This window comes from Rosa chinensis, chromosome 1, assembly GCF_002994745.2.
Source record: "Rosa chinensis cultivar Old Blush chromosome 1, RchiOBHm-V2, whole genome shotgun sequence".
Lineage (NCBI taxonomy): Eukaryota > Viridiplantae > Streptophyta > Magnoliopsida > Rosales > Rosaceae > Rosa > Rosa chinensis.
Window position 1 is genome coordinate 45,026,414 of NC_037088.1, and position 16,703 is coordinate 45,043,116.

Consider the following 16,703-nt stretch of genomic DNA (forward strand, 5'->3'; position numbering starts at 1 on the left):
CTGCTTATGTGGCTAATTTCAAGCACTGTGTTTAAATAATGCAAAAACAATGTTAATTTTGCTGCATAAGTCTAGGCAACAATGAACTTGATGAGATTAAAAATACATCTTTGAGAGGGTCTATGTACTACACTTTGACTACACTGGTTACTCATTCTTTACATGTGAAATGCGCTATCAAGAGCAGTAATAAATCTCATGAGATGTTGACAAGCTTCGGACGTCCAGTTTCTGGATTCATCTCTACTCGGAGACCAAGTCGAGCAAGGTCGGGCACATCAACAGACCCTTGAAGTTCCAATTCAGCCACCGCCTGCTGATTTTCTTGGTTCCGCTCCAACAAGTTCCTCACACACCAAATGCCCCACTCCCTTAAGTACGGGTTGTCATCATCTGTTACACACTGTTGTAACAGCAGAAGAAGCCCATCCTTTCTCCTGATCTCATCTTGCACAAGCTTCCTTCCATATAAACAATTACCAATGACTCCAACTATGTCTCTCCGAAAACCTTTGTATGGACATGGTTTCAATGTAGAAGAATTTGATCCATCTTGGTCCTCAGCTTGGTTGATAGATTTCCTAATTATTGCTGGCGGCTCAAGGTCACGAAGCAAACACAAAAGTAATTCAATGAGACCAGAGGAGAGCAAAACATCCACAACATCCATTGTATTCTCTGTTGATCCTCTTAGTGTTCCTTGGGCACATATATCTCTCAAGATTGTGAGCGAGTATCCTGGGACATCTATCTCAATAGAGCCTGTTGGAAGTCCAGACCTGCCTCTTGTTGCATAACTAAGAACTCTGACGGAGTTCTTGAATATTCCATAAACACACAAAGCAAAATCATTGGGAACAGTTATCTCGTTGAGACGCTCATTCAAGATCTCTGATACATTTTCCAACAAAAATTCTTGCTCTTTCGAGAAAGACTCTTCTCCACATTCTGTATCTTCACCATTCTCATTTCCATCAACACATTGTAAACTTGAGAAAAGTGGCCGGAAGAAAGGTTCCTCTAAACAAATTCTTGAAAGAAGCAATTTGTACCAATCTTCTCCAAAACCAACTGGTTAGACAGACAAAACATAAGAAGGTACAAATTAGCCTCATACATGAATACAAGGTTTCAGCAGAGAAACTTAATTGAAGCTAAATGTAAGAAGCAATAATAAGAATATATCCATAATTACCTGCAGCGGCAGTCCTTACAATCTCTTTCACAATAGTTATTCCACATTCACCACTAAGAGGTGCAACAAGTTCAGGGGTTCCATCACAACAAGTGTAGATAATCATACACAGAGGACCACAAGTCTTCTGGCTACGAACTCTTGCAAGAGCAACAAATTTTTCTGAGAAGAGTTGCTGCCAAATTGCATGCTGCTGTCGTTCTCCAGCCAATGCAGCATTAGCCAGAACTTGCAAGCCCACACAAATAATCCCAAAATCTGGCTCCGGAGAAAGGTTTGCAGAACTCAAAACATTCGATATGATTGCAACTCCATTTTGCTCAACAAATGAGTTCTGATTTGCTTCCTCCCCCGCACACAGATTTCTTACAAGCCTCAAAGACAACGTCAGAAAGTAGTGATCAGAAGGGTACGAGAGAGATTGAATGAGCTGCAGGACTGTGGGGAGAATATTCTTAGCGGCAAGGTCTTCGCGACCATCAGCCGTTTTACAAACTTGTATCAAATCTTCCAAGGATTTTACAAGGGTAGATGAGTTTGACACACTTAAAAGTGTCTGGAGAACAGCTTCAGGTACAGAGCACTCTTGCAGTGTGGTATTATCCATTACTAAATCAAATATAAACTCAAAGCAAAACAAACAACTCCGATAGCTGACTTGGTGATAAAATAACACACTTGTCAACAATCACAAATACTATTTGATCCTGCACAGATACAAAACAGACCCAAAAGCTAAGCTTTGCCGCAATGTAGTGTAAGATAACATCACAGAATCATCATAACACAGGTAAAATCTATACTCAAAACATGGGAACCCATTTCTCTATATCGTGAACCCATCTCAATCAGTACAGATAGTGTTCAATTGAACACTGAAATTAGAAATCATATATCTCTAATCTCAAGTTTGATACTTAGATATTATTCTGTACAGACAAGACAGTGCAAAAGCCATTGCAGATGGGTATGAACCCCTCAAGCTCATTATTGAAGCACCAGAGAAAGCAAGCCAATTCAACAAGGATTAAAGAAAGAAAGACGACATGAAATCTGGTTAAAACTATCAAAACTGATGAGCAAATGAAAAGTGATAAGGAAAAGAACCCAATATGAAATTGTACAACAAAAAGAAATCAATTTAGCAGAGGAAAAGCTTTTACCTGATGGCAAGAGATAGCAGATGTTCAAGTTCAGATATGGGTTTCGGGACTAGGGTTTAACGCAGAGAGGAGCATGGATACTCCAAAAATCTGACTATGGTGTATCGTATCCGTATCCGGGTTGGATACGCGTTGGGGGGGTATTCTTGACAAATTGAATCAATTAAAACCTAAAACATACCACAGCCGCACTTGTTCTCCCTTCGCGTCTCTGTTCTCTCCTTCTTCGCGGCTTCGTCAATGAAAGGGTCGACCAAGACGTATGTTCAGATTGAAAGCTTGAAGGCTGAAGCTCTGTGGGTTGAAGGCTTGAAGCTTGAAGGTCGATCTCCAGATTTTTGAATCATCTGATATCAATTGGTTTGATTGTTATTATCCCGTGGCAGCAACCATCTCTTTGAATTGGAGTTAGGGTTGTTATTGATTGTTGTTATAAAATTATAAATTGGTTTGAATTATAATCCCGCGGCAGCAACCATCTATTATTAAAGCTTGAAGGTCGTTTTGGAGTAGGGGTTGTTAATTGTTAATTGTTATTATAAATTGGTTCAACTTTTTGTTAAGTAATTTAATCCTTGGACTTATGTTTTGTATGATTGTTTTAATATTATGTCTTTTAATTGCTTGTTTCATTGCAATGCCATAATTTTATATGCAATATTCATCAGATACATTTATTAACACCATATATATATATATATATATATATATATATATATATATATATATGTTACATATTATTTTAGAAAACGTATCCGAAATGTATCGTATCCTGTTTTTTTGAGAAAAAACAGATCAACGTATCGTATCGCACCCGTACCTCGTACTACCTCGTACCCGTGTCAGTGCATCATAGAGAGAGGGATGACAAAACTAACCAAACAAGACGAGGGTTTAGAGTTGAAGGTAAAGCCGTACTTCCATTTTCTTTTTGGTAAATAACGATTTAATACCAGCGTTTCAACTGTCACTACTCACTAGCAAGTTTTCACCCTTTCCCATCGAACAAAATTTTTGGATTTTTAGGAAATATATAGACAATATTCATTCTAAAGGCATAAAATTTGAAAAACTAACTCAAAATTAAATGTCGTGAATTTCAACTCATCTATATCTATATTATTATTAAGAGAAGAGAGTTTGTCAGCCAAAACAGAAGAATTTTACCAAAATATCCCTCAAATATTAAAAAATATTTGAACTAAAATATTTGAGAAAAACAAAAAGGTCAATTTGCAAATAAAATAAAAAACAAAAGAAATTTAACAAAAAAAAATCAAAATCAAAAACAAAATATATGCAGCAATTTTCTCTACAATCTGTGAAATAACTTCCCACGTAATTATTCACACCCATAGGGTGTGTTTGGAGTCTAGTTATTATTAAGAGAAAAGACTTTGTTAGTTAAAATTTTTATTAAAATTTTTTGAAATAACTTAAATCACAAGAATAAATAGGATATCTATTTTATAGATTTCCCCCACTATTTTCTCTCTGCAATAACTACTAGTGAATCTATTTCCTCTGCAAATTTTTAAAAAAAAAAAAAACAAAATTTTTTCGTACACATGCAGAATGTAATATATGAAAACGGATCTTACTTGAATAAGTTATTGAAGTCGGCTAAATCGAGTCATAGCTCACATATAACAACCCGTTAAACATTAGTTATTTTCATTTAGTATTGTTTCAAAACATCTCTAGTCACTTTGATAAACATTTAACATAATTAATTGACATTGTTTCCATTCACACACTTGTTTTAAGAGAATTCTATAGTAAAAGTACTGGTGAATGAAAACACTTCTACGGTCAAACCACTAACCTCCTCCAATTTATCCCTCGTCTCTCATCACTTGGAATAACATAAAAACTCATTTGAGGAAAAAAAAAAAAAAAAAAAAAACCTCCCATAGTTGATAAAAACCTGCTTTCACTAAAAAAGGCTCTGCTCTGATTTCTGAGTCGGAGAGCCTCCCGTTCAGCCGTTCCCGTCTTTCTTTTTTCGCGCGGTCTAGGTCACGCTTTCGTCATCAAATCTCCTCTTCGTCTCCAATTTCAGGTCTGTATCTTCCTTCTTTCCTTATTCCCTTCTCCTAGAATCTGAAGAAACCAACCCCTTCCAAAACCTCTACCGTGTTCGCTGTTAGGGTTCTTGCACACCCAAAGCTCCGGCCTTTGCCCCCTCTACTATTGATTTTGCAGCTGTTAGGCTCTAGCATTCCACTTCTTTGCTATTTGGTTGTTGTTATTGTTCTGCTCTAGAATTTTGATTTTCGATTTGTGGATTCTAGCTTTGCAGATTGAATTACCTTTTTTTAATGGCGACATTGGATTCCGACGTGCCCATGGTTCCGGCAGGCGAGGGATCCAGCGGTGCTGGCCCTTCTTCAGTTAAGAAGTCCAAGCGATTCGAGATCAAGAAGTGGAATGCTGTGGCTCTCTGGGCTTGGGGTAACTAACTAATCCCAACCCTCAACCTATTTCCTCTGGTTTTCTCTTGGCTTGGGTGTGACATTTCGATGAATTTTGTTAATAAATGGTTTGGTGATGTTGTTTTTGGGTTGTTGTATGCAGATATTGTTGTGGACAACTGTGCTATATGCAGAAACCATATCATGGATCTTTGTGAGTTTTATTCTTTGATTGCTCTGCAATATTATACACTTTTACATTTTATGGTATTGCTTATTGTTTACTGACTGGACTTTTGCTGTGGTGGTTAGGCATTGAGTGCCAAGCAAACCAGGCAAGCGCAACAAGCGAGGAGTGTACAGTTGCTTGGGGTATGTCTTTTGCTTGCAAACACTAATATCTTCAAGTTTATGTATATCCTCCCTACTATCTTTCAGATTGTGTATTTGCTATGCCCTTGTTATTGACTCAGTTATGTTATTATGTTTTAATCATCACCTACTCTTTATCGGCATCTTTGAGTGATTTTGTTGTTCCTCAATACTTTCTACGTTATTGTAGGACATTTCTTTTTGATTCTTTGCTCTTGAAATTAGATTAGAGGGAAACGCTAGAATTCATTGGATTACCATATTTTCACTCTGCACTTGAGGTCAAGCAAATATGCCTAATGGGCATTAAAGAATACATCTGCTTCTCTTCGACATGTTAGACTGTTAGGTGAGTTAGAGAGAAAAGGAAAAGGAGAACTACTGTTTTCAAAAAGAACATTGTCCTGTCAAAAATAGTTTTTGGAAACAGGGAGATTCTTAGAGTGCTATTGCGGAACTATATCAGCAAATTTGACCTAGCATTAGTTGGCCTGAATATCTTTGTTTGATGTGCTTTATATGTGCGCTCAAAGCTGTATTTTACTGTGCTTATGCCACTCTCACCCCACAACAGTTGTCTCTATTTTTATTTATTTTGAACTGATTACAAATACCATATTGTATCTCCAAATGATCCTTGTGTTAATGTAGTTATTGCTTGCTTCTGGTATCAAGCTTGTGACATCTATATCTGATTTGCTTGTTGTCTGAGATTTGGTTCTTATTGCTGCAGGGGTTTGTAACCATGCATTTCACTTTCACTGCATAAGCAGATGGCTCAAGACCCGCCAAGTGTGTCCATTAGGTATTATTTCTGCATTCCTGCTCTTGCAGTATATTTTATCTCCCCAGTCCTCGGTTTCCCTAATTATTTTTGTGGTTGTCTTGGTATTCCAGATAACAGCGAGTGGGAGTTTCAGAAGTATGGTCATTAGAAGCTTCAATTGTTGGATCAGCTGTACACGTTATGCTATGCTGATGTCGAGGCAGCCTTACCCTTCTCTGCCATTTATCTACTTATCTAGTTTCCTTGTTAAATCAACTGGAACCCTTATAGTTCTGTAAAGCATTATGCTGCTTAGGTGTCTGATGTGAATTTCCTACTGCCTATCCATTTGCTATTAACCATTTTCCAAGTTTGTGGCTCTTTTGTTTTTCTTTGCCAATGGATAAATGTTTATTTTACAGTGTCCTGTCTATAAGAAAAAAATCAACACATAAGCATACCAGTCTCTGCTGATCAATCCCACCTATCAAAATTTATGGATGGAGATGGTTCTTCATGAAAATCGTACAAATAATTGGTTGGTTCTTATCCTATCCTCTTTTCTTGAATTGCTGATATAGAGGTTCCTTCTTGTTAATCTCAAGTAATCTAATCTGCTTCTCTGTTTATATATCCAACACAGAGAGAAACCAAGGCTACATATAGACTGCAATGCCTGAAACTCCTGCCATTGCCTCTACTGCCTGTACGTTCGAGAGTCTATGAGCCATCTTAACATATATTAAAAAAGAAGAAGTTGAATGACTTGACCTATATAGTAGTCTGTTTAATTAATCTGGATTCCATAGCTTAAGAGGAGTACTATTCACACCTCTTGAAATAATTAAATCCTCCAACAATTTTTGGAAGTTTTTAAAGCCAATTTTGCCCTTCTAAAAACTGAACAAAATGAACAATAAAAAAGATTAAATAAAATCTGCACCTTCTCTTCTTCCTTCTTCCTTCTTCCCCTCCCTCATTCTCTTGCAGCCATACCTCTCCCTCATCCTCTTGCAACCATAACTGAGGATTATTAGACAACTTTGATTAAGATAGAATGTTAAATATTACAAAATGGAAGAAATGACAAAAATATAGAGAAGAAGAATCGAGAAAATAATGATCGGAAAAAAATTTCTATTGTCAAATCTTTTTTTTGTTCTTTTTCTAATTTCGCTTAATTGCTTCACTTCATGGAGGTGACGTCAATTGTTATCTTGTTTCTTTTCATTTATTTATTTATTTATTTTTGCTAGAATAGACTATGTTGCTAGCCTGTTTTGGGTTTAAGGAAATTAATTTTGATAATAGTCCTCCATGTGGTATTTTAAATTTGGTGGATGGTGTTAAGTTAATGACCTCTTATGAGATGAATGATGTCAAGGCTACACTTGGATTTAAATTGATTTATTAAGAAATAGAGAGTATGCTGGCCACGGGGTGTTAACGACATGCTTTTTACCCATATGCGGGTCGGAACTTGGAACGAATGATACCACGGGACCCGAACCCGCAATGTTAAATTAAAAAAAAAAAAGTTAATAAAACAAAAAGAACGAAGAGAGAGTGAAAAAAAAATCAGATCGCAGTTGTCACCTGAATTCTCATCGGAGAAGTACTCACTCGGTGCTCACCAAACAAGACCAAAACTTTAGAGATTTGCAAATTTTCTGAAATTGGGGATTGTCAGAATTAGGGTTTTTGTGTGATCTCAATTTTGAACAATATGGCCAAATTCAGAGACAGAATGGAAGATTTCAAAGACGCTGTGCGCCAAGCTGCCATTTCTTCCGGCTACAACGAGGTTCTTCAATCAATCCCTAAATCTCTAAATTTACTGCAATTCTTTGGTTTTTACTGTCAAAATCTCAAAAGTGTTGAATCTGCGAAATTTACAGTCCAAATTGGCAGCGACTATGGCCAAGTTCATTATACATGCACCTCGCCAAAGGTCACCTTTCACCAGAGCTGCTTACAAAACGGTACTTATTTTTGCACACTTCCCAATGCTCTTCTGTTGTTCTTTCGGCCATTGTAGCTGTTCTGATGAACTCTAATTGGAGTGTTTGGATGAAAGACTGATGCTTTACTATGAAATTGTATTATTTTCTGATTCTTCACATGGAAACGCAAGCTTTTGAAATATGCATTGCCCTATGGTTTAATTGTGAAGCATATAGAAAACCTGTTATGTAGCTTTTTTTTTTGGTTTCAAGGCCCGGTTTAGTTATTAGATCAAATGGAGACTAAGACGTGTAATCCGATGAGACTCGATGCATCTGTAGTTCTCATATCTGATTTAGTAGCTAAGAAATAAGTCGTGATTTAAGGACCCCATGAGAGTGTGTGTGCCTGTGTGTCAATCAATAGCGTATGAAGCAAGACATTTCCCCGAACACTAGGGTGGACTGCCTCTGCGAGTGTTAAACAAACTAGTTTTGTTTGGATGCTATTGTGGATTTATGCAAGCTTTTTATATGTCTAAGCAATGGTGCCGATTTCCCCCGGGTGGACTCAAGTTATTGCTTTAACTCAACTCTACTAAGCCTGGTGCTGATTTTTGTGTCTCCGTTCTCTGAATTTAGATTTGTAGTCTTGCCTAATTGGTTGGAAATATATTTAGTACACATAGGGCTGATCTTTCTTTTTGCATGTCCGATTCTCAATATATCTGTTGTTGCTGCATATCACCCAAAAAGAAAAGAAAGTTTTTGTGTTTGCCAATAATTCTTAATACTTTTTACACTCAGACAACTAAAGGAAGTGTATTTAAGTGTGAGTGCTGATTCTATATGTATTCTATCTCTTAGTATCCTCCGACATCCAATTTCACTCCCTTCTATGCTATTTCATGTCTCCACCTTCTAGTTCTCTGATTCAGTGAACATTCTTCTTCAGACTTGGTGTAGATTGTATATTATGTTATATTGGACCACCTTGTTGTAAATTATAACTTTACCTTACCACCAACAGCATATCTAATTGTGGTTTTCTGGGCAAATCATGGTAAGCCCAACCACAGGACATTGCCAGTGTTTAACCCATTTGCTTTGATACATGAATCAGCTTGAAAGCATTGGAGCTCTGGAACAGTTTATGTTGAAACATCGAAAGGATTATGTGGATCGGCATCGCACCACTGAACATGAGAGAGATAGCATTGAGCAGGAAGTAAGTTCTTAATTGGCATGGTGATATTCTCCGTTTGGTTATAAAAATTGTTGAAAAAAAAAATCATAGAATTATTCCTCTGATTCTACTCAGTGCTACCTGTTGTATATCAATTCCTGGACTTAGTTTGCTCTTCAGTAAATCCTTTTTGAACTTTAGTTTGTTATTTTTTTTCCTTTTTTCTAGGTGAAATATATTTTCGTATACTTGCCAATCAAGTTGTATGGTTTTCTCTGTGCTTACTCCTATCTCTATATGCAGGTTAATGCTTTTATTAAAGCGTGCCAAGAACAAATTAATGTTCTCAAAAATAGCATTAATGATGAGGAGGCACAGTCAAAGGGCTGGCTTGGTATGAGGGCTGATCACTCTAATGCTGATACTATAGCACACAAGCATGGGGTGGTATGATTCTTTCACATGTTATATAAGTTTGTCCATTTATACTGTAGTCTGTGCTCATAAGCCTAAGTACTCTAAGGCATTAACCCTACCTTTTTTCTTGATTCTGTTGGATATGGAAAGCATCCTGTTTCTTGTTCTTTCTTAAGCTAATTTTTCCTTGGCCATATTATTGGGAAAATTATTAATATCCTGGCAAGTTAAGTAGGAATTTTATATTCCTCAACTTTTCAAAAATTGACATCATGGTGTTATTTAACTTTTTCTGATGCATGTGCTCAAACCTGCAGGTTTTGATTTTAAGTGAGAGACTTCATTCTGTCACATCACAGTATGATCAGCTAAGATCCATACGCTTCCAAGATACCTTTAGCAGAGCAACACCAAGAAGAAAACTTAACCGGAATCCAAAATCAAAATCCGAAGATAACTCCAATTCTAACAATTTAGAGGTCAGAGAACCTGAAGCATTTCAGACGCAGTCTCTAACCGTCCAACAACAGCTCTTGGATGATGAAACACGCGCCCTTCAGGTCATCAGAATCTGGGCTCCGTTGATCTCTTTATCCTAGCTCCACTATGTTTTAAGCTACAAACCTTCAAGTATATAAAGTTGCTTACAGTTTATATATTGCTGTTCTTGCCGTTCAATGCAGGTAGAGCTGACTAGCCTTCTAGATGCAGTTCAGGAAACTGAAACTAAGATGGTGGAAATGTCTGCACTAAATCACCTTCTGTCTACACATGTTCTGCAACAACGTGAACAAATAGAGCAACTATATGACCAAGTGAGTGGTTATCTGATATGCGTCACTTCATGATTTTTGTTTACAACATTCTCCCACTGTTTCCTTTCGCTGTTTATTACTTAATCACTGGTTTATAGTTGCATCTTGTATAAAGCATTAGTGTGTATTTCAAAGATCTACTGCTAATTATCCTTGTGCGCTCCAACAGGCAGTTGAAGCCACACACAATGTAGATCTCGGCAACAAAGAGCTTTCCAAAGCAATCCAGAGAAATACCAGCAGCAGGACCTTTCTTTTGCTCTTCTTATTTGTACTTACTTTTTCCATTCTCTTTCTTGATTGGTATAGTTAAATGTACCGATTACCATAGTTTGATAATACACACTCACTTAGGGAATATATGCTCATGTAACTTCCACAAAGGAAATTGGAAAACGTTCAAAAATTTGAGGTCAGTGATTTTTCAGTATTCACAGTTTGATGGAAATCTATATATATGCAATTGTTGTATGGTGTTGTTTTTAGTTTTGCCCTTTTGCCTAAGCTAAAGAAGAAAGATTTGAGCCATTTCAAAGTTAATTGGTTATTTCATGTCCAGTAAGGATATTCCAATGTGATTGAATGAACTATCATCTGCCTCTTTCGTTATTCATAACTTTTTTCCCACTCCTTTGTGACGAATCTTACCAATAAGAGGGATTTTTTTTATTTTTTATTTTTTGAAGTTCTTTCAAAAATCCGAACCCTTATATTTCCATGTGCAAAAATAACTAATAATCAGCACACACCGGATATAAAATTTACCTCATTGCATCTCTGCTCTTTCAAAAATCTCAAGAGAATTTTTTAAAAAAAATTGTGGTCACAAAAGTTATGTCATATTCAATACAATAATTCACTAGCTTCCAACCAAAATGGGAAAAATGGGTATACCAAATTTATAGGCCCAAATACAAAAAGATTTGACCAAAAGAAAATATAAAAGTATATATCTTCAAAATTAAAAAAAAAAATTACAGAAAAGAAAAAAACAAACACCAAAAACACTTTAATAAAAATGAATAAATAAAAAATAAAAATAAAAAAACACAAACGAAGTAAAACTTGCAAACAAAGCCCTGGGTAGTTACTAGTTAGAAGACTAGAGAGCCCCCTACACAGGCAGTCTTCCTTTTCTTCTAGCGGCCACCGCCCAGCTCCAGATTCGTCATATTCACCTCTTCTCGATTTCCAGGTAACCTTCAGATTCCATCAAAACTTTATCCCTGTTCTCTTTATTCTTTGAAATTTGCGGCAGCAATCATGAACATGTTAATCAATTTACAAAATTTATCTGCAAATGACTGTTTTGGTGGGTTGTGTTGGAAGAAATGGTGACTCTCAGCTTTGCCCATGTTAGCAGTTAGTACAATTCTGGTTCTGATCTGATCACCGATGAAGTTGGTTTCTTTCCAAATCTTAGATTAGGCATCGAAATTGGGTGCTTTTCTCGTAGACTTGAATCCCACATCTGATATATATAGTTCTGAGACTCTTTTAGCTAAGTTTGGGCTTTCTACCCTTATAGCACATTGTAAGGATATGGGTTGCAATTTCTTTATTTTTATCGGTTGAAATGTTTTTTGGAAAACAAAATTTCAATGTAAGATAGTCTATGTGTTAGTAGTAGTAGTAGTTGGGTGATGTGCTGAAGAATTGCGCAGACTCGGTTTTAAGCATAGGTTTTTAAGCGAAATGCAAATGGCGTAATGTTATGAAAGTGGGAAGAGATAGATTTGGTCTGCTTGGTGTTAAGATCATAGTTATCTTGGGGATGAATAATTAGGATTTGTTCCAATCTAATCAGGTTTGTCTTTCTTCAATCAAGGGTTTAGTAGTCTACATTTGTGATTGTATTATAAGTGATGAATAAAAGTTGGAATAGTGATACTATTTCTGTTTTGGTGTTTGAGGTAGTCATCCTGTCGAGATGTAGTCACGTTTTCTGTTTGATTAAAGTGTTTTCTTCTATGAAGCTCATGCTAGAAATTATATGAACTTGAATTGAATTTCTTCTGCCCAAAAGTTTCAATTCTTATTCGAGTTACCTGTACTTTGGCTTATATATTTTCTAGTAACCAGTATTTTATTTTTGGTTGTTAAGACTAGACAACATGAGAACAATGGCAGCAGGGACAACCTTGCAGCTCTCGTGCTTCTCTGCAATGAATCGCCACCTCCACCTCTCAAGACGTCCTTCACTCCTTTGCACAAGCACTCTTCGCCCAAAGTCTCTGTCTATTCTTGCTATGAGTCTTGAAAGCGGTTCAAAGACCAAGATTAGTGCTAGTTACACAGGGGATGCATCACCTGCAAAGTCGGATCCCATTTTAGATGATGATCAAGTTGTTCAACCGAAACGTGCAGCCAAGATTCATGATTTCTGTTTCGGAATTCCATTTGGTGGGATGGTTCTGAGTGGTGGACTTCTTGGTTTTGTTTTCACCAGAAATCCTGCCACACTGGGATCCGGCATCCTGTTTGGAGGGGCATTGCTAGCCCTTAGCATCTTTAGCTTAAAGATCTGGAGGCAAGGAAAATCCAGTTTACCCTTCATTGTAGGACAAGCCGCTTTGGCTGCGGTTCTTCTATGGAAAAACCTTCAGACCTACGCAGTGACAAAGAAGGTGTTTCCTACAGGATTTTATGCTGCTGTTAGTGCTGCAATGATCTGCTTCTATTCATATGTCCTTCTCTCTGGAGGAAACCCACCGCCAAAGAAGTTGAAGACATCGGCAACTGTCGCATCATGATAAGATCTGATTGTCTGACTAGGTATAAACTATACAGGTTTGAGAGTTTGCAGGACTAGTTGTACTGATTATACGAACTGCAGAGGTGTTTGTTGATGAATAAAATGTCAATGTTAACTTAACGGTGAGGCTTCAAATGGCATCGAATATGAATTTGATTTGTGTTTTGGTATATTATAGGTATCACCCGATTTCATTTTCTCGTCTTGGATGCATGCTAGAACTGTTCTCTTATCCACACTACACATCTTTCATCATAGTTTACATTTTACATCAACCAAATCCCTTTACTGATGTATAAATGGTATTATATTTACGTCTTTGGTTTATCGATTGTGCAAGAAGATCAATCCCTCCACTCCTCTACCCACTGCAGATCTCTTCGGGCTCATCGTCATCTCACCTATCTACCACTCTGTATAGTCATCCTCTAGCAGCATCGACGACAAAGACCAATGTGGGTGCCGAGGTCGGTGGAGGCACAAACACGCACTCAATCTTCACTTCACCTCTATCTACTGATCTTGGAGAGTACTTTGTCCCCCTCGTCCTTTTCTCGTTGTTGTGGCATTTGCGGTTCATAAACCGTTGATGTTCTACTCTGGGCCTCTGGGGGACCTTCCAAAGGTTGTCTTTCCGAGATTTGGTGCGATGGTGTTCGTCGAAATGTTCACGCTCCTATGTTAGAACTTCTCATAGCTATGATTAGGGTTGGCAATGGGGAGGGTAGGGTAAGAGGATTAAATTACCATCATCATACCCGACTTCATTATTCATCCTCATACCCTCCTCAATCCCTGTAATAAGATATTGGAGATTCCCCGTTCCCGTTCCCGTCCCATTGGGGATTAGGTCCTCATACCGGCCCCAATCCCCATTAACAATATTACAAATTTATTATATAAAAATTTATACAAACAATTATGGATTGTAAAATATGAAGTTAAAATTGAACATCAAAATAAAATAAATTTCTTATTTCAATAAAGGAAAATTAACATGTTGATAAAGATATTTTATTAAAAGAATCTTCCTTTTTTTTAACATATATATTAACAGAATTTAAATATTGACAAAAATATGAAGTTTACATAAATATTTATTTATAAATAATATAAAAAATATATATATAATAAATAAACAAACATATATATTTATATATGTATTTCGTATAATTCTTATTGGGTGGGTATCCCATGGGGATCAAAATATCATCCCCGCCCCGTACCCGATAACAATATTCGAATACTGGGAATCTCCATTCCCGTTACCCAATTTTCCCTGAATTTCTCCCCATTAAGGTTGAATACCATATGGGTACCCTATCCGATGGAGATTTTTGTCATCCCTAGCTATGATGTAACTATTAAGGCAACTCTTATTTAGGGGTGTTATATCCTTATTTTAGCACCTCTTTCTTGCACTATTCATATAGCACCTAATTCTCATGGTACTCATCTCCAACCATGAAGTGCTATATGGAGTGTTATTTTCATTATTATTGATTAAAATATAACATGAGTATAATATTTATCAATATTATATTAAAAATATGTTAATTAATTTAATTAAAAATATATGGTCCCGAGCTACTGTTTATGGTCATGTTTATGGAATAGTTACAAATTTGATATTTGATTTGAGGCCGAATACTATATTTTTTTAGACCAACTCTATCTTATTAGAGTTGCCGTTAACGTCTCATATCTAGTTTGCTGTTTGCAGTCAAGGGGAACATGGCATCCATAATCCATTAAACAAGACCTTAAAAGCAGACAAGTGGTCAAGTGGATGTTAAAATTAGGTCAATGACCCAATAATAATGCCTTTTCTACTTAAATTTACAAATCTCTTTGACACCCTAAAAAAAAAATGAAAAAAAAAAAACCAAAAAATAAAGTGAACAGTAACCATAACCCCTGCCCCATCTTCATCTTCACCGTCACATTTCCATTTTCCCTGCATCACTCTGAAACCTCCGGCCCCACCAAGAAAAACAAACCCACCACCTCTAAAGCAGCCACGTGTCTCCATTCCCTCACACCTGCCCGCGTAGGGACCACCACACGCGAGCGCCGCCTCGGCAATAGTGCTCAAACGGTCCCGTTTCGTCCCCACCTTGGGCCCCGCTCCCACCTTTCACATGGTCACATTAGGGAACCCTGTGGTGGCCCACACCCAAAAAAAACAAATATATTCTCAGGCCCCCACCCTCCCCTCACGCCCACCCACCCTTCTTTACACGGTCCACAGAGCCAAAACCCAACCCTGCCCTACCCCCGCTCTCCCCACCCCTGTGGGCCCGCCACGCCCGCCTAATCCGACCCCACTCTCCACGCCCTCACGTGACCACGTGCTCAAAGTAGGAAATGCTCTAAAAACCCTAGCTGAACGACGACGGAGCGGGAACCAAGAGACCGCCGAGATTTCGCGGACGTCAATGCTTCGACGACCCGGACATGAATTGGAGCTCCGTTTTGTCGCGGATTTCCAGCGTGAAGTCTCGGAGAGTGGTGGTCGTCGCGTCGGTGCTGTTCGTTATGGTGGCGGAGGCTGGGGGAATCGGAACGGGGGACAGAAACGACAGCGTATTGGAGACCGGAGCGGCGACGTTGCCCATGGAGGAGACGAAGGAGGAGATGGGCCGGGCCGACATGTTGAGGAAAGGCGAGGCGGCGGCGGTGGCCGGGAATGTAAATAGGTGGGGCGCCTGCGTTTGAGGGACCATGAAGAAGGTCCCCGGAACCACGCCGTTTGAGGTTACGGCCCACATGGGGACCATGCTTTGGTGAACCGGCTGCGGCGGTGGCGGTGGTGTCGGTTGTTGGAGGGTGGTGGTGGTCAGAGGAGCCAGGCCAGCCGAAACGCTGTCGTTTAGGTCCACGTAGTCACTATTGCAAGGACGTTTGCGTTTCTTCGACGGGTCGCCGGGTTTCGGGTCGGGCGCGGTGGTTGGGATTTTGAGGGACCCGTTGACGGACATGGCGATTGCCGGGACGGTTCCGGTGCCGGTGGCGGCTATTATCGCCGGCTCGGCGTGCTCCAGCAGCCACCGGATGGTCTCGCCGTCGGACTTGTGCCCGAGCTCCCGGGTCAGCTGGAAGATCCGGGCCGCGCACGTGGCGGGCATTCGGATCCTCCGGCCGCGGCCCTCAACCTTCGTGTGCCGGTCCTTCGTCGACGACCGTTTCGGCTTGCTCACCGCCATAGTCAGAGCCGGCGACCTCTGCTCGGGTTCGTGCTCTTCCTTCAGGACAAGAGCCTGAGACGGCGGAGAGTCGGTCTCGGCGCGGTCGGTGGGGTCCACTCCTGCGGCGGCTGCTGTGTGTTGCCCGGGTTCAAATTCTTGGTTTTGAAGCATGGCGACAAAAACGAAGGAAGACCCAGTTGAGAAGGATGAAAACCCAGAAGGAAACTGGGAAGAAGAAACGAGAGAGTTGCAGAGAGAGAGAGATTTGAGTGCGACACAGAGACTGGAGGGAAGCTTAAAAACGAAGCCTTTTGTGTGGGAGGGACTGGTTATTTATACGGAGTGGGACGGCTTACAGTAGACGTATTATTTAATTGTTGTGGAATTTTATGGTAATTGGCAGGAAAAGATGGAAGAGAATCTGACGGTTCGTTGCCCATCGCACATCGAGTTGGACGAAGGGATGCTGACACGTGGTTGGACCCATTG

At 39.0% G+C, this 16,703-nt stretch overlaps 5 protein-coding genes across 7 annotated transcripts; 3 read left to right on the forward strand and 2 right to left on the reverse strand.

Annotated features, from left to right (window-relative positions):
* Positions 1-56: 56 nt before the first annotated feature.
* Positions 57-2,794, reverse strand: LOC112179307 (ataxin-10). Its single transcript, XM_024317697.2, has 3 exons — positions 2,359-2,794; positions 1,196-1,902; positions 57-1,071 (listed from the first exon to the last, which is right to left on the reverse strand). The coding sequence occupies exons 2-3, from the start codon at positions 1,800-1,802 to the stop codon at positions 197-199; spliced, it is 1,482 nt and encodes a 493-aa protein (XP_024173465.1). The 5' UTR covers positions 1,803-1,902; positions 2,359-2,794; the 3' UTR covers positions 57-196.
* Positions 2,795-4,259: 1,465 nt separating this feature from the next.
* LOC112196401 (RING-box protein 1a) lies at positions 4,260-6,331 on the forward strand. Of its 2 annotated transcripts, none has more exons than XM_024336734.2 (6): positions 4,260-4,420; positions 4,653-4,812; positions 4,936-4,986; positions 5,085-5,144; positions 5,878-5,949; positions 6,042-6,331. In XM_024336734.2, exons 2-6 carry the CDS (start codon positions 4,680-4,682, stop codon positions 6,077-6,079), a joined length of 354 nt encoding a protein of 117 aa, XP_024192502.1. In that variant the 5' UTR covers positions 4,260-4,420; positions 4,653-4,679; the 3' UTR covers positions 6,080-6,331. The 2 variants fall into 2 exon arrangements, with proteins under 2 accessions (XP_024192502.1, XP_024192513.1); XM_024336745.2 differs by having other exon boundaries at positions 4,261-4,420; positions 4,661-4,812.
* A 1,132-nt stretch (positions 6,332-7,463) lies between these two features.
* LOC112174421 (syntaxin-81) lies at positions 7,464-10,734 on the forward strand. The gene is made up of 7 exons (XM_024312194.2): positions 7,464-7,714; positions 7,809-7,892; positions 8,977-9,081; positions 9,343-9,486; positions 9,774-10,016; positions 10,140-10,271; positions 10,441-10,734. The coding sequence occupies exons 1-7, from the start codon at positions 7,637-7,639 to the stop codon at positions 10,582-10,584; spliced, it is 930 nt and encodes a 309-aa protein (XP_024167962.1). The 5' UTR covers positions 7,464-7,636; the 3' UTR covers positions 10,585-10,734.
* A 575-nt stretch (positions 10,735-11,309) lies between these two features.
* On the forward strand, positions 11,310-13,207 carry LOC112194750 (protein FATTY ACID EXPORT 1, chloroplastic). Of its 2 annotated transcripts, none has more exons than XM_024334987.2 (2): positions 11,310-11,466; positions 12,376-13,207. In XM_024334987.2, the coding sequence occupies exon 2, from the start codon at positions 12,386-12,388 to the stop codon at positions 13,022-13,024; it is 639 nt and encodes a 212-aa protein (XP_024190755.1). In that variant the 5' UTR covers positions 11,310-11,466; positions 12,376-12,385; the 3' UTR covers positions 13,025-13,207. The 2 variants fall into 2 exon arrangements, with proteins under 2 accessions (XP_024190755.1, XP_024190748.1); XM_024334980.2 differs by having other exon boundaries at positions 11,320-11,466; positions 12,381-13,207.
* A 1,535-nt stretch (positions 13,208-14,742) lies between these two features.
* Positions 14,743-16,542, reverse strand: LOC112179354 (transcription factor TCP9). The gene has a single exon (XM_024317756.2). It carries the CDS (start codon positions 16,383-16,385, stop codon positions 15,462-15,464), a length of 924 nt encoding a protein of 307 aa, XP_024173524.1. The 5' UTR covers positions 16,386-16,542; the 3' UTR covers positions 14,743-15,461.
* Between the last annotated feature and the right edge of the window lie 161 nt (positions 16,543-16,703).